Raw genomic sequence first — 26,476 nt, forward strand, 5'->3', positions numbered from 1 at the left:
GTTTAACTCAAAGAAATGTTGCTATCATGGAATGTCATTCCTTGACCAGAAGAAATCAAACAACGTGCTATTTGCATGTGAAAACGTGATCTCCATTGTCTTTTTTTGTGGCCAACTCTTTCTTGGCTCTCTGGGGTAGTGTATTGGATATCAGCCATAAGGTCAACTCAAATGGTTAATGAATGTCAGTAATACCCAGTTAGTAATAACATATGAATGTCCTCCTACATTACCTAAAGATTTCCTTCGACCATTATTTATCTAAGCAACCTGTAGCGAACAACTCTGCAGCTGGAGGACAGTAAGCTGAGCTGGAAGACAGTAAGCTGAGCTGGAGGACAGTAAACTGAGCTGGAGGACAGTCAGCTGAGCTGGAGGACAGTAAGCTGAGCTGGAGGACAGTAAACTGAGCTGGAGGACAGTAAGCTGAGCTGGAGGACAGAAATGGCGGTGATTCACTTTATTATTCCCTCACATGTATTATATTATAATGGGTCTCTGTAATGACAGTTGATTTGAGGGCTCCTGTATAGGACACATCTAGCATTACAGTCAGGTGGAAAGAGCTCTTTCACAGTCAAATGTCATGACAAAACCCTCTTATCCCCAACCTGTTCATTATCCAACCTCACCATGTATACACCCCACTGTTGTTGTCTACCCCACTGTTGTTGTCCACCCCACTGTTGTTGTCCACCCCACTGTTGTTGTCCACCCCACTGTTGTTGTCAACCCCACTGTTGTTGTCCACCCCACTGTTGTTGTCCACCCCACTGTTGTTGTCCACCCCACTGTTGTTGTCCACCTCACTGTTGTTGTCAACCCCACTGTTGTTGTCCACCCCACTGTTGTTGTCCACGCAACTGTTGTTGTCCACCCCACTGTTGTTGTCCACCTCACTGTTGTTGTCAACCCCACTGTTGTTGTCCACCCCACTGTTGTTGTCCACCCCACTGTTGTTGTCCACCCCACTGTTGTTGTCAACCCCACTGTTGTTGTCCACCCCACTGTTGTTGTCCACCCCACTGTTGTTGTCCACCCCACTGTTGTTGTCCACCCCACTGTTGTTGTCCACCCCACTGTTGTTGTCCGCCCCACTGTTGTTGTCCACCCCACTGTTGTTGTCCACCCCACTGTTGTTGTCCACCTCACTGTTGTTGTCCACCCCACTGTTGTTGTCCACCCCACTGTTGTTGTCCACCTCACTGTTGTTGTCCACCCCACTGTTGTTGTCCACCTCACTGTTGTTGTCCACCCCACTGTTGTTGTCCACCCCACTGTTATTGTCCACCCCACTGTTGTTGTCCACGCCACTGTTGTTGTCCACCCCACTGTTGTTGTCCACCCCACTGTTGTTGTCCACCTCACTGTTGTTGTCCGCCCCACTGTTGTTGTCCACCCCACTGTTGTTGTCCACCCCACTGTTGTTGTCCACCTCACTGTTGTTGTCCACCCCACTGTTGTTGGCCACCCCACTGTTGTTGTCCACCTCACTGTTGTTGTCCGCCCCACTGTTGTTGTCCACCCCACTGTTGTTGTCCACCCCACTGTTGTTGTCCACCTCACTGTTGTTGTCCACCTCACTGTTGTTGTCCGCCCCACTGTTGTTGTCCGCCCCACTGTTGTTGGCCACCCCACTGTTGTTGTCCGCCCCACTGTTGTTGTCCACCCCACTGTTGTTGTCCACCTCACTGTTGTTGTCCACCTCACTGTTGTTGTCCACCCCACTGTTGTTGTCCACCTCACTGTTGTTGTCCACCTCACTGTTGTTGTCCGCCCCACTGTTGTTGTCCATCTCACTGTTGTTGTCCACCTCACTGTTGTTGTCCACCTCACTGTTGTTGTCCACCTCACTGTTGTTGTCCACCCCACTGTTGTTGTCCACCTCACTGTTGTTGTCCACCCCACTGTTGTTGTCCACCCCACTGTTGTTGTCCACGCCACTGTTGTTGTCCGCCCCACTGTTGTTGTCCACCCCACTGTTGTCCACCCCACTGTTGTTGTCCGCCCCACTGTTGTTGTCCACCTCACTGTTGTTGTCCACCCCACTGTTGTTGTCCGCCCCACTGTTGTTGTCCACCCCACTGTTGTTGTCCACCCCACTGTTGTTGTCCACGCCACTGTTGTTGTCCGCCCCACTGTTGTTGTCCACCCCACTGTTGTTGTCCACCTCACTGTTGTTGTCCATCTCACTGTTGTTGTCCATCTCACTGTTGTTGTCCACCTCACTGTTGTTGTCCATCTCACTGTTGTTGTCCACCCCACTGTTGTTGTCCATCTCACTGTTGTTGTCCACCTCACTGTTGTTGTCCACCCCACTGTTGTTGTCCACCTCACTGTTGTTGTCCACCCCACTGTTGTTGTCCACCTCACTGTTGTTGTCCACCCCACTGTTGTTGTCCACCTCACTGTTGTTGTCCACCCCACTGTTGTTGTCCACCCCACTGTTGTTGTCCACCTCACTGTTGTTGTCCACCTCACTGTTGTTGTCCACCCCACTGTTGTTGTCCACCCCACTGTTGTTGTCCACCCCACTGTTGTTGTCCACCCCACTGTTGTTGTCCACCCCACTGTTGTTGTCCACCCCACTGTTGTTGTCCACCCCACTGTTGTTGTCCACCCCACTGTTGTCCACGCCACTGTTGTTGTCCACCTCACTGTTGTTGTCCACCCCACTGTTGTTGTCCACCCCACTGTTGTTGTCCACCCCACTGTTGTTGTCCACCCCACTGTTGTTGTCCATCTCACTGTTGTTGTCCACCTCACTGTTGTTGTCCACCTCACTGTTGTTGTCCACCCCACTGTTGTTGTCCACCCCACTGTTGTTGTCCACCCCACTGTTGTTGTCCACCCCACTGTTGTTGTCCACCTCACTGTTGTTGTCCACCCCACTGTTGTTGTCCACCTCACTGTTGTTGTCCACCTCACTGTTGTTGTCCACCCCACTGTTGTTGTCCACCCCACTGTTGTTGTCCACCCCACTGTTGTTGTCCACCCCACTGTTGTTGTCCACCTCACTGTTGTTGTCCATCTCACTGTTGTTGTCCACCCCACTGTTGTTGTCCACCTCACTGTTGTTGTCCACCCAACTGTTGTTGTCCACCCCACTGTTGTTGTCCACCCCACTGTTGTTGTCCACCCCACTGTTGTTGTCCACCTCACTGTTGTTGTCCATCTCACTGTTGTTGTCCACCCCACTGTTGTTGTCCACCCCACTGTTGTTGTCCACCCCACTGTTGTTGCTCCACCTCACTGTTGTTGTCCACCCCACTGTTGTTGCTCCACCCCACTGTTGTTGTCCGCCCCACTGTTGTTGTCCACCCCACTGTTGTTGTCCACCCCACTGTTGTTGTCAACCCCACTGTTGTTGTCCATCTCACTGTTGTTGTCCACCCCACTGTTGTTGTCCACCCCACTGTTGTTGTCCACCTCACTGTTGTTGTCCACCCCACTGTTGTTGTCCACCTCACTGTTGTTGTCCACCCCACTGTTGTTGTCCACCCCACTGTTGTTGTCCACCTCACTGTTGTTGTCCACCCCACTGTTGTTGTCCACCCCACTGTTGTTGTCCACCCCACTGTTGTTGTCCACCCCACTGTTGTTGTCCACCCCACTGTTGTTGTCCACCTCACTGTTGTTGTCCACCCCACTGTTGTTGTCCACCTCACTGTTGTTGTCCACCCCACTGTTGTTGTCCACCCCACTGTTGTTGTCCACCCCACTGTTGTTGTCAACCCCACTGTTGTTGTCCATCTCACTGTTGTTGTCCACCCCACTGTTGTTGTCCACCCCACTGTTGTTGTCCACCTCACTGTTGTTGTCCACCCCACTGTTGTTGTCCACCCCACTGTTGTTGTCCACCTCACTGTTGTTGTCCACCCCACTGTTGTTGTCCACCCCACTGTTGTTGTCCATCTCACTGTTGTTGTCAACCCCACTGTTGTTGTCCACCTCACTGTTGTTGTCAACCCCACTGTTGTTGTCCACCTCACTGTTGTTGTCAACCCCACTGTTGTTGTCCACCTCACTGTTTTTGTCAACCCCACTGTTGTTGTCCACCTCACTGTTGTTGTCCACCCCACTGTTGTTGTCCACCCCACTGTTGTTGTCAACCCCACTGTTGTTGTCCACCCCACTGTTGTTGTCCACCCCACTGTTGTTGTCAACCCCACTGTTGTTGTCCACCTCACTGTTGTTGTCAACCCCACTGTTGTTGTCCACCTCACTGTTGTTGTCAACCCCACTGTTGTTGTCCACCTCACTGTTGTTGTCCACCTCACTGTTGTTGTCCATCTCACTGTTGTTGTCCACCCCACTGTTGTTGTCCATCTCACTGTTGTTGTCCACCCCACTGTTGTTGTCCACCTCACTGTTGTTGTCCACCCCACTGTTGTTGTCCATCTCACTGTTGTTGTCCACCCCACTGTTGTTGTCCATCTCACTGTTGTTGTCCACCTCACTGTTGTTGTCCACCTCACTGTTGTTGTCAACCCCACTGTTGTTGTCCATCTCACTATTGTTGTCCACCTCACTGTTGTTGTCCACCTCACTGTTGTTGTCCACCCCACTGTTGTTGTCCACCTCACTGTTGTTGTCCACCTCACTGTTGTTGTCCACCTCACTGTTGTTGTCCACCTCACTGTTGTTGTCCACCTCACTGTTGTTGTCCACCCCACTGTTGTTGTCCATCTCACTGTTGTTGTCCACCTCACTGTTGTTGTCCACCTCACTGTTGTTGTCCATCTCACTGTTGTTGTCCACCTCACTGTTGTTGTCCATCTCACTGTTGTTGTCCACCCCACTGTTGTTGTCCACCTCACTGTTGTTGTCCACCTCACTGTTGTGCTCCATCTCACTGTTGTTGTCCACCTCACTGTTGTTGTCCACCCCACTGTTGTTGTCCACCTCACTGTTGTTGTCCATCTCACTGTTGTTGTCCACCTCACTGTTGTTGTCCACCTCACTGTTGTTGTCCATCTCACTGTTGTTGTCAACCCCACTGTTGTTGTCCATCTCACTGTTGTTGTCCACCCCACTGTTGTTGTCCATCTCACTGTTGTTGTCCACCTCACTGTTGTTGTCCACCTCACTGTTGTTGTCCATCTCACTGTTGTTGTCCACCTCACTGTTGTTGTCCATCTCACTGTTGTTGTCCACCTCACTGTTGTTGTCCACCTCACTGTTGTTGTCCACCTCACTGTTGTTGTCAACCCCACTGTTGTTGTCCATCTCACTGTTGTTGTCCACCTCACTGTTGTTGTCCACCTCACTGTTGTTGTCCACCCCACTGTTGTTGTCCACCTCACTGTTGTTGTCCACCTCGCTGTTGTTGTCCACCTCACTGTTGTTGTCCACCTCACTGTTGTTGTCCACCTCACTGTTGTTGTCCACCCCACTGTTGTTGTCCACCTCACTGTTGTTGTCCACCTCACTGTTGTTGTCCACCTCACTGTTGTTGTCCACCTCACTGTTGTTGTCCACCTCACTGTTGTTGTCCATCTCACTGTTGTTGTCCACCCCACTGTTGTTGTCCACCCCACTGTTGTTGTCCACCTCACTGTTGTTGTCCACCCCACTGTTGTTGTCCACCCCACTGTTGTTGTCCACCCCACTGCCTTTCAATGCTCCCACGCCTGACACACAGCAACCCCCATTGGAGAGAGTCCATCAACATCCTCCGTATGAACACCCCTTTTTATTGACACTCCAGCGTTACTGTTACTTCCCTCTGCCTCTGAGCCCCGCCAGCCTCCTGCCTCAGCCGAGCACTCTGCCTTCCTCTGCTCCATCTCTAGACACACGCAGCCCGTCAGGTCGCTGTCAGTGTGGATGCGGTTTCTCACCCCCCGGATGGTGAGAGGGTTGGCACTGAGGGCTGTGTCCCGGGTGGTTCTGGCCTTGCACCCCTGATGATTCCTGCTCACCGCCTGCTCCTGGGGGACCACACTGCAACAGGATCCAGGACGACAGGCAGCCTGGAAGCCCTTCTTAAAGTTTTCATTGAAGTAGCCATAGATGATGGGGTTGATGCTGGAGTTGGAGAAGGCCAGCCAGTGGGAGAAAGGGAAGATGTAGCCTGTCAGAAGGTCCAGCTGGTCCCCTTCAGGTCTGGCGTAGTCTGTGAGGAGCATCAGGGTCCAGAGTGGCAGCCAGGACAGCATGAAGAGGAGAGCCACCACGATTAGCATTTTAACTACCTTGACCTTCCTCTGGGAGATAGGGGACTTAATATCTGGGTGCCCACTGTTGGATAGAATAGCTGTCGCAGAAAGCTTGGCTCCGATGCAGCCATACATGATCATGATAAGAGCTAAGGGCATCAGGTAGATGTGTGTAAACAGGACCATGGTGTAAACTTTCCTCATCTCAGGGTCAGGCCAGGTCTCATAGCAGTAGTAGAGAGGGTAGATTTTGTTGTCACTGGATACCATGAAGTGACCCTTCTCTTGATCCACCGTCAGCATCACAGCCGACGGAAGCATGATCACCAGTGCAAGAGCCCACACCAGCCCTATAGTTGCCTTAGCAACAAGAAGGGTTAGCTTGGGCTTAAAGGGGTAAACAATACAGCGGAATCTAATGGGAGAGAGAGAGAGAGAGAGAGAGGAGAGATAGGTGAGAAGTGATGAAGCGATTCATTTCACTAAGGAGTCTTGCCGCATACAGATGTAGGATCTTCATTTGATCACTATTTTGTTGCTGAGCAGGAAATGCAAACTTGTAGTGTATTCAAGGGTTAAATGGCTTCTAAAGTTTGTAATTACTACTTTAACATTTCAGACTTGATTTTCCCTAATGAAAAATCTATCAACAAAAAAATGTTGATTAATTATAATTCATATTTCCTGTTGCTGCAGGATTATTTTTCTGCTGTAGCAAACCGGCTCAAATTAAGATCCTAAATCTGTAGATTAAACAATTTACTGTAAAACACGAAGTGTTTAACATGCATACATGAAAGCATTTCTTTCCCCTTCCAATTCACATGTGCAGATACTAACAAGTACCCTGCATTCCTAAAGGAGACAATGGGGGAGGGAAGAGGTGGCTGGACTTACCTATCCACGGCGATGGCAACCAAGGTGAAGACAGATGCAGCCACTGATATCCCCTGTACCAGGCCACTTAACTTACACACTGCATTGCTAAAGGGCCAGCCTGCCAAACAACAATAGCAACAATAACACTTTATTGGTGAGCTGCCAGACATGTCAATGAGAGTCAATAGCCATACTGTGAACAGGTGTTTTGCGCATTTTTGGTACACATGAGTTAGTTTGGTACACGTGCGTTAGTTTGGTACACATGAGTTAGTTTGGTACACATGAGTTAGTTTGGTACACATGAGTTAGTTTGGTACACGTGCGTTAGTTTGGTACACATGAGTTAGTTTGGTACACATGAGTTAGTTTGGTACACATGAGTTAGTTTGGTACACATGAGTTAGTTTGGTACACGTGCGTTAGTTTGGTACACATGAGTTAGTTTGGTACACATGAGTTAGTTTGGTACACATGATTTGGTCACAAATAATAAACAACTTCAGGAGTACTGTACATTTAAAACCTGCATGAAAGATGCCAAAATACCTTTTTGCACAAGAGTGGATCAAGTATTTATACCTACCCAGCGTGAATATGTAGTCAACAAAAGGTGTGTTTTGAAAAAGTAATTACTGTAAGTTAAGACTTCCTGCCTGAGTGATTTTATGGCAATGATTATTTCACACTTTTGTACATTTGGGGTTTTCTAAAAGCACTTTTACTGCCTGGACTCAACTAATGTCTGTATTGAAGAGATGAAGAGATTGTGAAGAACTGTCTAAAAATGTAAAGCTATTCATCAGGCTGTCAAATGAAAGACAGCTGAAATCATCATGTTCAGACCTACTATTTTTCTCTCAGTTCTGAACTATTCAAACATGAATCTGCAATATCCAATTTACATTTACATTTTTGTCATTTAGCAGATGCTCTTATCCAGAATGACTTACAGTTAGTGCATTCATCTTAAGATAACTAGGTGGGACAACCACATAGCACAGTCATGGTAAGTACATTTTCCTCAATAAAGTAGCTATCAGCAAAGTCCGAGCTAGTAAGTTTGAAAAGAGTCATGTGCGATTGTTAGTTCACCAAAGGCTTTTTTTTCAAGACAATGTTAAAAAGGCTTGCTATTAATAATAGTACAAATTAAAATAATACAATTCAATAACAGGATGGCAGTTCAGCTTGTGAGATGTGTGAAGAGTTATTACTGTGAGAATTAATTGAACTTATCTAAACCATTGCAGAGCTGGCTAGGCTGGGGCATGTGCAACTTCAGACATATATAAGACCCCTGCTGAAACAGAGTCATACAATACATGTGAATGACTACTGGGGATAGCTAGAATTATGTTTCTTTCAAGGCAAAAGATGAGTTTATCCTAATAATTGTTTGTAATCAATAGCTAAAGGAAACTGGAAAATCAGTTATAGAAATAACTGTCTTTTTCTAAAGGTTGCATCATTCTTTTCATCAAAGCTAACAGCAATGAATACAGAGTATCGTGTTTTATTAATTTACAGAATCATTATAGCAGTAGGGTGAAACCAACTCAGTGGCTTTGTGGTTAGAGTTTCCTCCCTGAGATTGGAAGGTCATACCAAAAAGACTCTAAAAATGGTAGGACTCTATGCCTCTCTGCTTGACACTCAGCATTAATGAGATGGATTGGAGGTAAGGCCCTGCGATATACTAGCTTCCTGTCCAGTGGGTGTACTTGTCTCTGTAGTGTGAGGCAGCTTGATGTACAAGAGATTTGCCATGCTTCTATAAGGTATTACTGTACCTGTGATGAGGTTGTCCACCAGCGTAGTCGGGATGCAGAAGATGCCCACCAGCAGGTCACTGATAGCCAGGTTGAGGATGAAGAGGTTGGTAACTGTCCGCATGTGACGGTTCTTAACCACAATGAGGCACACCAGGCAATTACCCACCATGCATGGCATGAAGATGAACAGGTAGGCTAGGGTAAAGCTGGCTGCTATAGCCAAAGAGTGTTGGTAGTAAGGGGAGAGCTTGACGCTAGAGACGGTGCAGCTGGAGTTGGTGTTGGTGCAGTCGGTCAGGTTGGTGAGGTTTGTTGAGAGAATAAGGTCAGAGGTCATGTAATGAGTAGTGGTCAATTGAAGTTCCAATGTGTCCTCCATCTTGAACTCCTCTTATTAGACCAGGAGGACAGTCAGGCTAAAAATACCCCAAAAAACAATAACATATTTATTACACTGGAGTAAATCATTACAAATATTTGGCGTCTTTAAAAAAAAGAAGCTAAATCACATTTAGTCTTTCGTCACTTTGGTCAATTATATTTTTTGTTGACTTGTTTTATCGACTTCTGGTAGATATATATGGTTGTCCAGGTGATCAATTGAGAATGCAGTGTATGGTTTAGGCCAATCCACTGTAGGAACCTCATGATCCTGTGTACAGTATGTTTCAGTAATCCACCAAAAAAGGTATGTTTGTTAGCTGTCTCCATGAAGCGACAATGATATGCATAAGAAGCATTACAATTAATTATGGGTAGTGAGGTGACAATGTTGTTGTAAGTATAGCAAGATGGTGAATGTCGATTAATGAATATCAGAACTTCTCTATGACAACCACTCAGCTTGGAGCGCTCAACAACCATTCTATTTGCCTGAATATATTCTGTTTTTCAAATGGGATGAGAGATGTTTGTGACAGTCATTGGCATTATGATAATATCCCAATGCCAAAGATTGTCATAAGTAATACCAATGACTGTCACAAACATCTTTCATCCTCTTTGAAAGCACTGTCAACAAAGATGTTTTACATTCAACAACTCCAGTTAGTTATGATATCTCTTATTCATTCAGCTTTGATAATGCTCTTTATAACTATACTATCATGTTTATGATATGCTTATAATGTGTATAAAGATTTCTAAACATACACAGCCAATGTTAAACCTTATTAAATAGGGCGGTTTTGTACTTTTTCTGTACACCCTATACTATCATGCAAAAGCATTTAATTTAAATCAAACAATAAATTATCAAATTAATTATTTCTCACGTTATAATTTAAAAAATGCATAAAAGATATACAATATCATTATTTGGGGTTATTTATTAACACATTATCGAAACAAGTATTCACAGAGCTGTTCTGATAGAAATGAATCTCAAGTCAATTTCAATTGAACTTTTAAATGGAATGGGATTTTTTTTAAACATCCTAAATCATTTTATTTGGATATAAATTTGACATTCCAATAACGAGAATCTTACAGAGTTCTTTCATACTCCTTATTATTTCATTTACCTTACATTTCCCGAAATAAAGTGAAGGCGATCTCTCTGTCTTATCAATGTCATTCAGTTGAGAAAGAAATCCCTATAAAGACAAATTGTAATACGTAGATTTGTAGAAAAAAAACATACCTTACGTGCCTTTTTAAAGACCTCCACGTGTGCGGTGAAATAAGAAAAAAGACAACAAAATTTCAGATAGTCCCCATACGAAATTATGAAATAGATACAGAGAGAGCGACTGAACTTTTCCCAATGCACTAAAAGACCTTCAAATACTATTTAGCTTGTTTGTTTAATTCTCACATCGGATCCATACCGGTCTACGCATCCGGCGAATGAGGAGGCGTGCACCGTGCGCATGAACTGGTTTTCTAGCTACAGCGGCAGTCGCGCGTGCTCCACATGGAGACATTCTAGAGATCTCATACTCATATGTGTTTTCGAAAATCTAGGATCTAGATTATTACTTTACTTGACAATACCAATAAATCCCAACACTGAAATCAGCCTACCATGTCAGAATACTGTAGGCCTATAAAGATTGCTTCACAGAAGGAATGAATTGTGTTAGTTAGGCATAAAGGGTTTACTCCACTGTCAGCATCAATAGGGGTCACAAGTCAACACTGATACTATATATTTTTTTTTTTACCTTAGCTGTGACCCTAGCCATGACCCATGACAAGTGATAGTCTGCTGCTACTTGTGGTTGCACTTTTAAGAGCTAGTCTTAGCCTAAAACCCTTTCTACATCCAACTAAGATCCCCCTTTCCCCATGAAACCCATGGCAATTGATTACCATGAGATCATATATACATAAAGTATTCAGCCCCTTGACTTTTTCCATATTTTGTTAGGTTACAGCCTTATTCTAAAATTGATTTCTGATCAATATACACATAATACCCCATAACGACAAAGCAGAAACAGGTTTTTGGAAATGTTTGCTAATTTATTAAAAATTGAAATATCACATTCACATAAGTATTCAGACCCTTTACTCAGTACTTTGTTGAAGCACCTTTGGCAGCGATTATAGCCTCAAGTCTTTCTTGGGTATGATGCTACAAGCTTGGCACACCCATATTTGGGGAGTTTCTCCCATTCTTCTCTGCAGAGCCTTTAAAGCTCTGTCAGGTTGTATGGGGAGTGTTGCTGCACAGCTATTTACAGGTCTCTTCAGGGATGTTTGATCGGGTTCAAGTCTGGGCTTTGGCTGGGCCACTCAAGGACATTTAGAGACTTGTCCGAAATCACACCTGCATTGTCTTGGCTGTGTGCTTAGGGTCGGAAGGTTTGCCCCAGTTTGAGGTCCTGCGCGCTCTGGAGCAGGTTTTCATCAAGAATCTCTCTGTACTTTGCTCAGTTCATCTTTCCCTCGATCCTGGCTAGTCTCCCAGTCCCTGCCACTGAAAAACATCCCCACAGCATGATGATGCCACCACCATGCTTCACCATAGGGATGGTGCCAGGTTTCCTCCAGACGTGACACTTGGCAATCAGGCCAAAGAGTTCAATCTTGGTTCATCAGACCAGAGGATCTTGTTTCTCATAGTCTGAGAATCTTTAGGTGCCTCATGGCAAACTCCAAGTAGCCTGTCGTGTGCCTTTTACTGAGGAGTGGCTTCCGTCTGGCCACTCTACCATAAAGGCCTGATTGGTGGAGTGCTGCAGAGATGGTTGTCCTCCTGGAAGGAGGAGATCTCTGGAGCTCTGTCAGAGTGACCATCGGGTTCTTGGTCACCTCCCTGACCAAGGCCCTTCTCCCCCAATTGCTCAGTTTGGCTGGGCGGCTAGCTCTAGGAAGAGGCTTGGTGGTTCCAAACTTCTTACCATTTAAGAATTATGGAGGCCACTGTGTTCTTTGGGACCTTCAATTTTGCAAAGATTCGACACAATCCTGTCTCGGCGCTCTACAGACAATTTTTACTCTGACATGCACTGTCAACTGTGGGACCTTATATAGACAAATGTGTGCCTTTCCAAATCATGTCCAATCAATTGAATTTACCACAGGTGGACTCCAATCAAGTTGTAGAGACATCTCATGGATGATCAATGGAAACAGGATGCACCTGAACTCAATTCCAAGTCTCATAGCACAGGGTCTGAATACTTATGGGGTATTGTGTGTAGATGGCTGAGGATTTTTTATTTATTTAATCCATTTTAGAATAAGGCTGTAAAGTAACAAAATGTAGAAAAAGTCAAGGGATCTGACTACTTTCCGATGGCACTGTATATACACTACATGAAAAGTATGTGGACAGCTGCTCGTCGAACATCTTATTCCAAATCATAGGCATTAATATGGAGATGGTCCCCCCTTTGCTGCTATAACAGCCTCCACTCTTATGTGAATGATTTCCACTAGATGTTGGAACATTACTGCAGAGACTTGCTTCCATTCAGCAACAATAGCATTAGTGAGGTCAGGCACTGATGTTGGGCGATTAGGCCTGGCACGCAATCGACGTTCCAATTCATTCCAAATGTGTTCGATGGGGTTGAGGTCAGGGCCATGTGCAGGCCAGTCAAGTTCTTCCACACTGATCTCGACAAACCATTTCTATATGGACCTCGCTTTGTGAAAGGGCCTTCCCCAATGTCAAGCCCTGACCTTAGTTATCTTTGTTTTCTTTATTATTTTGGTTAGGTCAGGGTGTGACGAGGGTGATATATGTGTTTTTGTCCTGTCTAGTATGTTTCTGGGTGTTTTCCAGTATAGGTGTTTTTATGTCTATGTTTGCCTAGATTGGTTCTCAATCAGAGGCAGCTGTTTTTCGTTGTCTCTGATTGGGGACCATATTTAGGTAGCCATATGCCTTGGATAGTTTGTGGGTTATTGTCTATATAAAGTTGCCTGTGTCAGCACTCGTTGTGCATAGCGGCACGATAGTTTTGTTGTTTTGTATAGTTTGTCAAGCGTTGTTCGTTTATTTAAAAAATTATGTATTCTAATCACGCTGCGCCTTGGTCTCCTCACTATGACGAACGTGACACCCAAACTTTTGCCACAATGTTGGAAGCACAGAATTGTCTAGAATGTTATTGTATGCCTTAGCATTAAGATTTCCCTTTACTGGAACTAAGGGGCCTAGCCCAAACCATGAAAAACAGGACATTATTCCTCCTTCACCAAACTTTACAGTTTGCACTATGCGTTGGGGCAGGTAACGAAACCCATTTCATGAAGCTCCCAACAAACAGTTATTGTGCTGACGTTGTTTCCAGAGGCAGTTTGTAACTCGATAGTGAGTGTTGCAAACGAGGACACTCAGAGGTCCCGTTCTGTGAGCTTGTGTAGCCTACCACTTCACCATCGTTGCTCCTAGATGTTTCCACTTCACAATAACAGCACTTACAGTTAACCGGGGCAGCTTTAGCAGGGCAAAAATTTGACTAACTGACTTGTTGGAAAAGTGGCATCCTATGACAATGCTACGTTTAAAGTCACTGAGCTTTTCAGTAAAGCCATTCTACTGCCAATGTTTGTCTATGGAGATTGCATGGCAGTGAGTTTAATTGTATACACCTGCTAGCAACAGGTGTGGCTGAAATAGTGTGTCTACATACTTTGTGCATGTAAAAATATATATATTATTGTCACATACACCAGATCTGTGCAGTGAAATGTGCTGTTTTATAGGGTGAGACATAATAGTACTGCACCCCTGGCGCAAATGTGGGTTAAGTGCCTTACTCAAAGGCACATAGACAGATTCTTCACCTTATTTCAGTTATTCAAATCAGCAACCCTTCGGTTACTGGCCCAGCACTCTAACTGCTAAGCTACCTGCCGCCCTATCATCAACTCATAGCCTATATCAATGTCTATTGCACAAACAGCTTCAGTGTAGGCGTCACGCATAAAGGCACAGTAACATGCTGACGAGACCGGACACCTCGCAAAATGCATTTAAAAATCCATGTTATTCAATTATTGCACCCACACTGTTCGTCCCCAAATTAATGTAATTGGTTCAGAGTTTGTTTTGATATTTTAACCTACGTGTGGTGATCGCGTTTGGTGTAGGGGGACAAAATAAATGTATGCGCGATAGCGCACGATGGCGCATGCGCGCAGCCGGTTTTAAGAACGGACTGCCATACATAGTATGAATGGGTGATGAAAGCTGTTCAAATACATGTAGCCATTAGTTTCCAAATGAGAAAAACAGTTGTGTGGGCTATTCTTCAAGGGGAATTCAGACCTGAGTAATGCACACAACTTAATTCCCTTCTTATGCACCCTTTCTCTACCCTTATTCTGATCTTCAATTTGAGCATGTGGTAAAGCACACGCCAGCCGTTCGTTTGGGGTGGAGATCATTACGATTGAGGTGTGGCAGAGATGTGTCTACAGATAAACTGTATTTTGACCTTGACTTAATTCCCTCAGAATTCCATAACATTTAAGCCCAGGAAACCATGAATAAGTGGGAAATGGGTCAAGCTCAACTTGTGGAAAAGCTCAACTGATTTTTTTCCAAATAAAAATAACACCAATCTCCATGCACTGTAATTTATAATTTGATAAGAGCATGTCAAAATGACAGGTATTTCGGTCTCTTTTCCACAGTGAAGTATAAATAGCTGTGTCTTTATTGTAAGACTACGGTTTCATAATTTGCGGGGGTGACATTTGGAGACACAAGCCTAGGCTGTAGCCTATGGAAATCCCTGCGCACTGATTGATAGTGGCGCACTGATAGTAACGCACTGATAGTAGCGCACTGATAGTAGCGCACTGATAGTAGCGCACTGATAGTAACGCACTGATAGTAGCGCACTGATAGTGGCGCACTGATAGTAACGCACTGATAGTAGCGCACTGATAGTAGCGCACTGATAGTAGCACCTAACCTACCGAGTTTATTCACGCTCTGTATAATGTTTAATTATATGACCAGACTTTTCCTTTAAAAAAAACATGTCAAATATTAGCCACTATCGGTACCCACCGTCAGTAATACCCACATACACAATAACTCACTATCGGTACCCACCGTCAGTAATACCCACATACATAATAACTCACTATCGGTACCCACCGTCAGTAATACCCACATACATAATAACTCACTAACGGTACCCACCGTCAGTAATACCCACATACATAATAACCCACTATCGGTACCCACCGTCAGTAATACCCACATACATAATAACTCACTTTAGTGCAGTGACTTTTAGTTTACTTCAGTTTGTAGCCTACATTTTGGATCATTCCGTTACATCGTTAGTTTACCTTTCTTTCCTCTGTCACGTCCATGTGGTTGTTCCTGGTGGTCACTAGACATAATAGTAGTAGATCATATTAGGCTATTTAGAGGTTCAAATGGACTTGAATAGCTATATCGTAACAACTCATGAAAACCTAAATGTGTTCGTTGGTCTTAATTTAGGTTAGGGTTAGGCATACGGTTAGCAGTGTGGTTGAGGTTAGGGTTTGGTTTAAAATCAGATTTTAAGAAGAACAATTGCTGAAATAGGCTGGGTTTAGCCATTATTATGACTTTGCGGCAGTGATGACCAATCATTTGAGACATGTAGCCTATTTGAATCATTATGGAAGGTAGACCATACATGCTGCAGCAGTTTAAACATTGAGCCTGGAGCACGGTTCATGACAACTGGACCATTGTCATCACAGTTCCGTGATTAATGAGGAGTAGGGTAGATATATATAGGACTATTATTCAACCCCTATTGTACACATTTCTCACCTTCCAATATTTCATGGCTTGAACAATTGAATATGTCAACTTTCGGGATGAATCAAAACGCAGTGTTTTTTGATTCCTTCAATACATTTTGTTCTTAGAGGATCTCCCACCCTGATCATGTATGATTCGTACATACTTTCTAAACCCTAAGTAATCTACAAGATCAGATTGTTTTGTAATCTACCAATTGGTCCTGAAATTGAGTCGAATATGCACGTATTTAGATGGCTTTCTTTCCTTGATGCCTATTCTGAACCTGTCTCTCGATATATATTCTAGTGAGTCTGTCGAGAAAATTCTAATTAAAGGTACACCATATTTAAAGGGATAGCTTTAGATTAATAAATATTATATATATTGGCTGGTCCCCTCTTAGGACCTGCTAAGTCTCTCTCTCTCTCTCTGTGTGTGTGTGTGTGTATGTGTGTGTGTGTGTGTGTGTGTGTGTGTGTGTGTGTGTGTGTGTGTGTGTGTGTGTGTGTGTGTGTGTGTGTGTGTGTGTGTGTGTGTGTGTGTGTGTGTGTGTGTGTGTGTGTGTGTGTGTGTGTGTGTGTGTGTGTGTGTGTGTGTGTGTGTGTGTGTGTGTACCACCTTGTGAATGAGATTGCTGTGCTTTGCTGCCTGATTGGTGATCTTCATCATGTCTGTGTCCGCCATGTACTTGACAGGTTAGAAACTGAGATGATTCCCTCCACTTTTGACATTAACTCATTATATACACCTGACCTTACACATATTATCTTCCATCGTATTTTTTTAAGAAATAGTTATTTTTTACTTTACTCTAAAGTTGTATTGGTCCTAAGGGTTTAGAAAAGAGGGGTAGAGGAGGAGGAAGACAACCATTTGAAGACAGGATGAGCTTGAATGAATGAATACTCACCCTGGTCAGTGAGCAGAGGTAAGCAGAGTAGCTCAACTCTAGGAAGGCAATGTGAGGGAGAGGTCCTAGACAAACTTTCAGCCATCAGGCTCTCCTCCATTAGGGACATGTTGGCACTGACCTCATCAGGGAGGAACACAGACATGCTGAAATCATACTGCATCTGAACAATCTGCAGAGAGAGGGAAGAAAGAAAGAGGCAGGGAGAACATGGAGAAGAGGAGAGAGCAGATGAATTGGAAAGAATGTTTATGAAAAATATTAAGTTTTTAAAAAACTTTTTATACCAGGTAGTGGGAACAAAATAACTGTGTACTTACTGTGGAGCTCAGGTCTGAGTTGATGCCCAATTTCACTGGGTAATGGTCCTGGTTCATCATGGCAATGCAGGTGTGTCTCCCCATCTAGCTGAAAGTTCTCCATCCCTCCACCTTGACTGAACACGCTGCTGCTAGTGCTAGCCGCTACTAATGATGATGCAACAAAGGAACTAATGAATGTGAGAGAAAAAATACATATTTCGCTGATTTGTTTGATATTTAACAATAATACATTTAACAATTGTAAGACATTTCTGTTCTACTAATGCTGTGTTTTTATGGTCTCTACTCTAGCTCCCTGCAGCTAATCTGGGCGTATGGTCAACAATAGGTTTTATTAGAGATAGTTTAGGAGAAGAAAAATCCTTCATTGTCTCAAAATCATCCTTGGATCTGGGAGACTAAGCCGGGTGGGAGTTCAAACAACACCAGGTGCAGATAACCACAATATTAACCCAAAGTTGCTTATGATGCCCCCGATCTGCATGGGTGGGGTGGAACCAGCCGTAACTAAGCATTTTTAGTGTCCGCTATATAAGAACCAATATTTTCTGTAAAGGTTAGGCTCTCGGTCCAACACTCAAGAGTGTGGGGTCGACCAGTCTCATTATGGCAATAAATAATCAATATTAAATTAAGATAATTGTTTGAAGAAATGACAAAGTCTCTCTCACTTGCTTAGAATATGCCACGTCATGCTACTGGTTGAAGTGCAAGCCAGGCAAATGGTCGTGGTTGATGAAGTTCTAGCTAGGCCTGGGACTGTCTCTGGCCTCGTCGCCTTTATGACTTATGTCCTCTGCCTCGCTGATGATTGAAGTATTATCAGCGGCCCTGTCTTTTTACAAAAGAAATGTGTTAACTGTGGTCATTTTTCTGACATTTTTTTTTCTTCCTTATTTGTTTTCTCTTCCCTGCTCTGAAAGTGCCTCATTGCTGCAGCATTACTTTCAATGAAAGGGTGGAATCGTCCATTGTTAATATTAATGACACTTGTTTCTGCTATTATGAGAAAAAGTTAATTATATTGATATGAAACATATATGTATGGAAATAAATTATTGATTTATTAAATCAAATATAATAAAAGTTTATGGGTTGCCTACACAGTTTTGCAGGTGCAGCAAAACGCTTATGTTTCTAGCTCTAACAGCGCAGCAATATCTAGCAGTACAATAACAAGAGAAAGAAGACTAGCATTTTTCACAACATGGTCAAAACTTTGCACACATACAGTATATCACAAAAGTGAGTACACCCCTCACATTTTCGTGAATATTTGAATGTATCTTTTCATGTGACAACACTGAAGAAATGACACTTTGCTACAATGTAAAGTAGTGAATGTACAGCTTGAATAACAGTGCAAATGTGTTGACCCCTCAAAATAACTCAACACACAGCCATTAATGTCTAAATCACTGGCAACAAAAGTGAGTACACCCCTAAGTGAAAATGTTAGACTCTAGACTTGGTATAGAGACATTGACTGGAATCTAAATATGTATTTACACCCAAATCGTGGGTGGCTCCATATAAATATATTTTCAGGGTACATACAGTTGAAGTCGGAAGTTTACACACACTTAGGTTAGACTAATTAAAACTTGTTTTTCAACCACTCCACAAATACCTTGTTAACAAACTATAGTTTTTGCAAGTCGGTTAGGACATCTACTTTGTGCATGACACAAGTCATTTTTCCAACAATTGTTTACAAACAGATAATTAAACTTATAATTCACTGTATCACAATTCCAGTGGGTCAGAAGTTTACATACACTAAGTTGACTGTGCCTTTAAACAGCTTGGAAAATTCCAGAAAATTATGCCTTGGCTTTAGAAGCTTCAGTTGAGTCAATTGGAGGTGTAGCTGTAGATGTATTTCAAGGCCTACCTTCAAACTCAGTGCCTCTTTGCTTGACATCATGGGAAAATCCAAAGAAATCAGCCAAGACCTCAGAAAAGAATCGTAGACCACAAGTCTGGTTCATCCTTGGGAGCAATTTCCAAATGCCTGAAGCTACCACATTCATCTGTACAAACAATAGTATGCATGATGTCATACCGCTCAGGAAGGAGACGCGTTCTGTCTCCTAGAGATGAATGTACTTTGGTGCAAAAAGTGCAAATCAATCCTAGAACAACAGCAAAGGACCTTGTGAAGATGCTGAAGGAAACGGGTACAAAAGTATCTATATCCACAGTAAAACGAGGCCTATATCGACAACCTGAAAGACAGGGAATTTTTACTCTGATTAAATGTCAGGAATTGTAAAAAACGGAGTTTAAATGTATTTGGCTAAGGTGTATGTAAACTTCCGACTTCAACTGTACATCTACCTCTGTGCAAAATGTGGTGCTTTTATCACAAAGTAAACCATTGAGTCAACATTTCTCGCTTAGCAGCACACCACTAATATATACAAGAGAGGTGATTTTTCATTCCTCCGTAGTAACACAAAAATCATCGGAAATTGTTTCTTGTCAGTAACTAGTGGCTTGACAAATTCCTACAATTTCAGAAGGTCAAAATGTACCCCTGTTGGGCTTTTAGGATTCAAATGAACTCGTTTGCAATCAACTTGAAAATTGGTACATACCGGTACATGGCTAAATACTGTATGGAAAATTGTAGTTACCCTTTATTATTCCTATTTAGCACTTCAAAATGATCCATTATGAAAATGATTTCTTGCTAACAAAATGTTGTCATGGTATGTCAAACTTGAATGACTCGGAGGTGAAAGATGTGTTCAACTCCAATGTATGCACAATCAAAGGTGCTCAACAAAATACATGGTTCATTATCAGTAATGAGCTTTGTGTTGAGTTTTGAAAATATAGCACTGACATCTGAAAAATGTGCCAAAGTGATTGAGAGAAACTGTAAGAGGCCAGAGGGAATGGTTTGGACATTCAATAAAGACAAAGCAGAACCCGTGGTGTGTGTGTGTGTGTGTGTGTGTGTGTGTGTGTGTGTGTGTGTGTGTGTGTGTGTGTCCATTGCGCTATCTGACATAAGGAAATGTAGTGGACTCATGACTGAATGGTTAATAAAGGAACCTCTGACAAGAGTCTGTCTGTGCTGTAGGGTAAGCACATCAGAAGCTTGTCATGTGGTAACTTATCATGCAAGCAAAGAAATCTAAACAGAATGTTGCATAGATTTAGGGTCCTCAATAAGTCAAAAGTTTTATTATAATAATAATATATGCCATTTAGCAGACGCTTTTATCCAAAGCGACTTACAGTCATGTGTGCATACATTCTACGTATGGGTGGTCCCGGGGATCGAACCCACTACCCTGGCGTTACAAGCGCCATGCTCTACCAACTGAGCTACAGAAGGACCACATTGATGTTCAATATTCACATAGAAATGATAAAAAATCAGTGTTTTGTGCATCTGATTTCCTTTTTCCCGTTTCATTATGACTAACTAGGTCATGACATCTTTAGGTTGGCATGAGACTGCCCTCGTGTGGTCACATGTGCAACATTCAGCATGCACAGTGTACTGTATTTTGAGGACAGGAAATAAAACAGTATACTCTTCAGACTGCTTGTTAAAATGAAAGCAAGATCAAATCCGATCTCAAACTAAAGCAAGTATCACAAGCATTAAAAGCATACATTCAAGGTGATAAACAACCAGTCCAGTGGAAAATATATAATTACAAAACATATTTGACTCTGTACTTATTCAATTATTCTATCCAAATACATCTCAGAGAACAGGTTAGAAACACAACCCAGCTGTATGAGCAGATGTTCAGCCTGTTGAAGTGAACTTCTTCTGTTTCCACCAGTTAGTCAGGCAAGTCCTGTCTCTGAACAGCTGCTTTCTGACTCCTTGCAGCTCCGCAGTGCAGCATGTTGTAGTCTTATTTTCATCCTAACCTCTCTCACCTAACCTCTCTCACCTGGGAATTCACAAAGACAATACTCCCCAAAAGATTAAATAAAGCTATGGTGAACACATAGTCTATACCGTGTGGGTCTGCATGTACTACACCAGGGAAATATCTTACAGCCAGGGGTGGCTGTGTGTGTGTGTGTGTGTGTGTGTGTGTGTGTGTGTGTGTGTGTGTGTGTGTGTGTGTGTGTGTGTGTGTGTGTGTGTGTGTGTGTGTGTGTGTGTGTGTGTGTGTGTGTGCGTGCGTGCGTGCGTGCGTGCGTGTGTGTGTGTGTGTAAACATGTTTTGTGCAGCTAAAAGGCAGCATGTGTGACTCACATCTTTGTATTATGTTTCAGTGGTGATGCCATTGATTGTGTAGATGTCTCTTCCCTCTGAATAGAGGAGGATCAATGTGAAAGCACACTGTCAAATGATTCATTTCAACATAAGGACACTCGGTGTTAAAACAAAATCTACATTAGAGCAGAAAAAAGAGTGAGCGAAACAAGCATGATCACTATATGCCTTCTTTCACCTGTCCTGTGTGTGTCGTCTAGTCTGGAGGGTAGCTGGGTGTGGTTGGGAAACTAAGGGTTGAACCCTTAGGCCTAGGCCTACTGAGTCTTTGCCGGAGGAGTTGTAGTTCTTCAGTCCATGGGGGCTGGCCAGGGTCCAAATGAAAAGATGAGTCAGTGGTGGAGGATATACCAGGGTCTTCAGGTGAAGGGCAGAGGCCAGGGGTGGAGGCTGTACCAGGGTCTTCAGGTGAAGGGCAGAGGCCAGGGGTGGAGGCTGTACCAGGGTCTTCAGGTGAAGGGCAGAGGCCAGGGGTGGAGGCTGTACCAGGGTCTTCAGGTGAAGGGCAGAGGCCAGGGGTGGAGGCTGTACCAGGGTCTTCAGGTGAAGGGCAGAGGCCAGGGGTGGAGGCTGTACCAGGGTCTTCAGGTGAAGGGCAGAGGCCAGGGGTGGAGGCTGTACCAGGGTATTCAGGTGAAGGGCAGAGGCCAGGGGTGGAGGCTGTACCAGGGTCTTCAGGTGAAGGGCAGAGGCCAGGGGTGGAGGCTGTACCAGGGTCTTCAGGTGAAGGGCCAGGGGTGGAGGAGGCCAGGGGTGGAGGCTGTACCAGGGTCTTCAGGTGAAGGGCAGAGGCCAGGGGTGGAGGCTGTACCAGGGTCTTCAGGTGAAGGGCAGAGGCCAGGGGTGGAGGCTGTACCAGGGTCTTCAGGTGAAGGGCAGAGGCCAGGGGTGGAGGCTGTACCAGGGTCTTCAGGTGAAGGGCAGAGGCCAGGGGTGGAGGCTGTACCAGGGTCTTCAGGTGAAGGGCAGAGGCCAGGGGTGGAGGATATACCAGGGTCTTCAGGTGAAGGGCAGAGGCCAGGGGTGGAGGCTGTACCAGGGTCTTCAGGTGAAGGGCAGAGGCCAGGGGTGGAGGCTGTACCAGGGTCTTCAGGTGAAGGGCAGAGGCCAGGGGTGGAGGCTGTACCAGGGTCTTCAGGTGAAGGGCAGAGGCCAGGGGTGGAGGCTGTACCAGGGTCTTCAGGTGAAGGGCAGAGGCCAGGGGTGGAGGCTGTACCAGGGTCTTCAGGTGAAGGGCAGAGGCCAGGGGTGGAGGCTGTACCAGGGTCTTCAGGTGAAGGGCAGAGGCCAGGGGTGGAGGCTGTACCAGGGTATTCAGGTGAAGGGCAGAGGCCAGGGGTGGAGGCTGTACCAGGGTCTTCAGGTGAAGGGCAGAGGCCAGGGGTGGAGGCTGTACCAGGGTCTTCAGGTGAAGGGCAGAGGCCAGGGGTGGAGGCTGTACCAGGGTATTCAGGTGAAGGGCAGAGGCCAGGGGTGGAGGATATACCAGGGTCTTCAGGTGAAGGGCAGAGGCCAGGGGTGGAGGCTGTACCAGGGTCTTCAGGTGAAGGGCAGAGGCCAGGGGTGGAGGCTGTACCAGGGTCTTCAGGTGAAGGGCAGAGGCCAGGGGTGGAGGCTGTACCAGGGTCTTCAGGTGAAGGGCAGAGGCCAGGGGTGGAGGATATACCAGGGTCTTCAGGTGAAGGGCAGAGGCCAGGGGTGGAGGCTGTACCAGGGTCTTCAGGTGAAGGGCAGAGGCCAGGGGTGGAGGCTGTACCAGGGTCTTCAGGTGAAGGGCAGAGGCCAGGGGTGGAGGCTGTACCAGGGTCTTCAGGTGAAGGGCAGAGGCCAGGGGTGGAGGCTGTACCAGGGTCTTCAGGTGAAGGGCAGAGGCCAGGGGTGGAGGCTGTACCAGGGTCTTCAGGTGAAGGGCAGAGGCCAGGGGTGGAGGCTGTACCAGGGTCTTCAGGTGAAGGGCAGAGGCCAGGGGTGGAGGCTGTACCAGGGTCTTCAGGTGAAGGGCAGAGGCCAGGGGTGGAGGCTGTACCAGGGTATTCAGGTGAAGGGCAGAGGCCAGGGGTGGAGGCTGTACCAGGGTCTTCAGGTGAAGGGCAGAGGCCAGGGGTGGAGGCTGTACCAGGGTATTCAGGTGAAGGGCAGAGGCCAGGGGTGGAGGCTGTACCAGGGTCTTCAGGTGAAGGGCAGAGGCCAGGGGTGGAGGATATACCAGGGTCTTCAGGTGAAGGGCAGAGGCCAGGGGTGGAGGCTGTACCAGGGTCTTCAGGTGAAGGGCAGAGGCCAGGGGTGGAGGCTGTACCAGGGTCTTCAGGTGAAGGGCAGAGGCCAGGGGTGGAGGATATACCAGGGTCTTCAGGTGAAGGGCAGAGGCCAGGGGTGGAGGCTGTACCAGGGTCTTCAGGTGAAGGGCAGAGGCCAGGGGTGGAGGCTGTACCAGGGTATTCAGGTGAAGGGCAGAGGCCAGGGGTGGAGGCTGTACCAGGGTCTTCAGGTGAAGGGCAGAGGCCAGGGGTGGAGGCTGTACCAGGGTATTCAGGTGAAGGGCAGAGGCCAGGGGTGGAGGCTGTACCAGGGTCTTCAGGTGAAGGGCAGAGGCCAGGGGTGGAGGATATACCAGGGTCTTCAGGTGAAGGGCAGAGGCCAGGGGTGGAGGCTGTACCAGGGTCTTCAGGTGAAGGGCAGAGGCCAGGGGTGGAGGCTGTACCAGGGTCTTCAGGTGAAGGGCAGAGGCCAGGGGTGGAGGCTGTACCAGGGTCTTCAGGTGAAGGGCAGAGGCCAGGGGTGGAGGCTGTACCAGGGTCTTCAGGTGAAGGGCAGAGGCCAGGGGTGGAGGCTGTACCAGGGTATTCAGGTGAAGGGCAGAGGCCAGGGGTGGAGGCTGTACCAGGGTATTCAGGTGAAGGGCAGAGGCCAGGGGTGGAGGCTGTACCAGGGTATTCAGGTGAAGGGCAGAGGCCAGGGGTGGAGGCTGTACCAGGGTCTTCGGGTGAAGGGCAGAGGCCAGGGGTGGAGGCTGTACCAGGGTATTCAGGTGAAGGGCAGAGGCCAGGGGTGGAGGCTGTACCAGGGTATTCAGGTGAAGGGCAGAGGCCAGGGGTGGAGGATATACCAGGGTCTTCAGGTGAAGGGCAGAGGCCAGGGGTGGAGGCTGTACCAGGGTATTCAGGTGAAGGGCAGAGGCCAGGGGTGGAGGCTGTACCAGGGTCTTCAGGTGAAGGGCAGAGGCCAGGGGTGGAGGCTGTACCAGGGTATTCAGGTGAAGGGCAGAGGCCAGGGGTGGAGGATGTACCAGGGTCTTCAGGTGAAGGGCAGAGGCCAGGGGTGGAGGCTGTACCAGGGTATTCAGGTGAAGGGCAGAGGCCAGGGGTGGAGGCTGTACCAGGGTCTTCAGGTGAAGGGCAGAGGCCAGGGGTGCTGTACCAGGGTATTCAGGTGAAGGGCAGAGGCCAGGGGTGGAGGCTGTACCAGGGTATTCAGGTGAAGGGCAGAGGCCAGGGGTGGAGGATGTACCAGGATCTTCAGGTGAAGGGCAGAGGCCAGGGGTGGAGGCTGTACCAGGGTATTCAGGTGAAGGGCAGAGGCCAGGGGTGGAGGATGTACCAGGGTCTTCAGGTGAAGGGCAGAGGCCAGGGGTGGAGGGTGTACCGGGGTCTTCAGGTGAAGGGCAGAGGCCAGGGGTGGAGGATATACCAGGGTCTTCAGGTGAAGGGCAGAGGCCAGGGGTGGAGGATGTACCAGGGTCTTCAGGTGAAGGGCAGAGGCCAGGGGTGGAGGATGTACCAGGGTCTTCAGGTGAAGGGCAGAGGCCAGGGGTGGAGGATATACCGGGGTCTTCAGGTGAAGGGCAGAGGCCAGGGGTGGAGGATGTACCAGGGTCTTCAGGTGAAGGGCAGAGGCCAGGGGTGGAGGTGGGTGGCACACCAAGCAGATAGCTTATCCATGTCATTGAGTGCCATGGGCTCTGGACTACTGAGGCTAGGTCTGTAGCAGGGGGACAGGAGAGGGGACACTGGCTCCTAAGGTATCTTCTGTGGGGCAGGGGGGGGGGATCTGATATTCTGAAAGCCTGTCTTCTCTCCTGGTACTTTAGCTACAGAATGGAGTGAACAGAGGACATACAGTGGGACAAAAAAGTATTTAGTCAGCCACCAATTGTGCAAGTTCTCCCACTTAAAAAGATGAGAGAGGCCTGTAATTTTCATCCTACCATGTGATTTTCTGGATTTTTTTTCTCATTTTGTCTGTCATAGTTGAAGTGTACCTATGATGGAAATTACAGGCCTCTCTCATCTTTTTAAGTGGGAGAACTTGCACAATTGGTGGCTGACTAAATACTTTTTTCCCCCACTAAATATACTGTAGATAAGTAGCTAGTGAACACACAGTCATAGATAAACAAGTGCCCTTTGGCACACTCACTTCCATTCATGTCCTAACCCATCACACACAGATCTTGTAGAATGCAAAACATCTCTGACTACTATTCCATAGCAACAAGCGTCTACTCTTTCACTTGTACTTAATCCATATTAATTTACAGTTAATCTGAGCTGTGGGTGAGTGGGTGCATTTGGTCTTCTTGGAGTGTGACTGAGAACCATTTCTCGCAAGGTGGAGGATTCTGGAAGGGTGAGGGTACATTTGTCCAACCCTTGTGAGAGTTAGAGGGTTTTTGAGTTGGTGCATTGTATTTTGACTTTAGTTCTAAAGTCCTCATGTCCTCTAGCAGTCTTGTTTTCTTTCTAAAGTCTTCTGGGTGAGGGTGGACACCTCTCTCTCTCTCTCTTTCTCTTTCTTTCTTTCCCCCCTGTGGTAGTGTGGCAGAATATGAGGCTTTACTCTGAGATGGACAATCATGGGAGATTGCCAGGCCCCTAGAGGTAGTTGTTAAATTCCCCTCACTTCTCCGGAAAGGAGTACCTCTATAATTCAGGGATTTTTTTTGTTGAGGGGGGTAGC

General features: G+C 46.2%; 1 protein-coding gene across 1 annotated transcript; it reads right to left on the minus strand.

Moving 5' to 3' along the window:
• Positions 1-5,499: 5,499 nt before the first annotated feature.
• Positions 5,500-9,195, minus strand: LOC118391719 (neuropeptide FF receptor 1-like). The gene is made up of 3 exons (XM_035783219.2): positions 8,834-9,195; positions 7,059-7,158; positions 5,500-6,576 (listed from the first exon to the last, which is right to left on the minus strand). The coding sequence occupies exons 1-3, from the start codon at positions 9,192-9,194 to the stop codon at positions 5,619-5,621; spliced, it is 1,419 nt and encodes a 472-aa protein (XP_035639112.1). The 5' UTR covers position 9,195; the 3' UTR covers positions 5,500-5,618.
• Positions 9,196-26,476: the final 17,281 nt, after the last annotated feature.

Source organism: Oncorhynchus keta, chromosome 12 (assembly GCF_023373465.1).
Source record: "Oncorhynchus keta strain PuntledgeMale-10-30-2019 chromosome 12, Oket_V2, whole genome shotgun sequence".
NCBI classification, from domain to species: domain Eukaryota; kingdom Metazoa; phylum Chordata; class Actinopteri; order Salmoniformes; family Salmonidae; genus Oncorhynchus; species Oncorhynchus keta.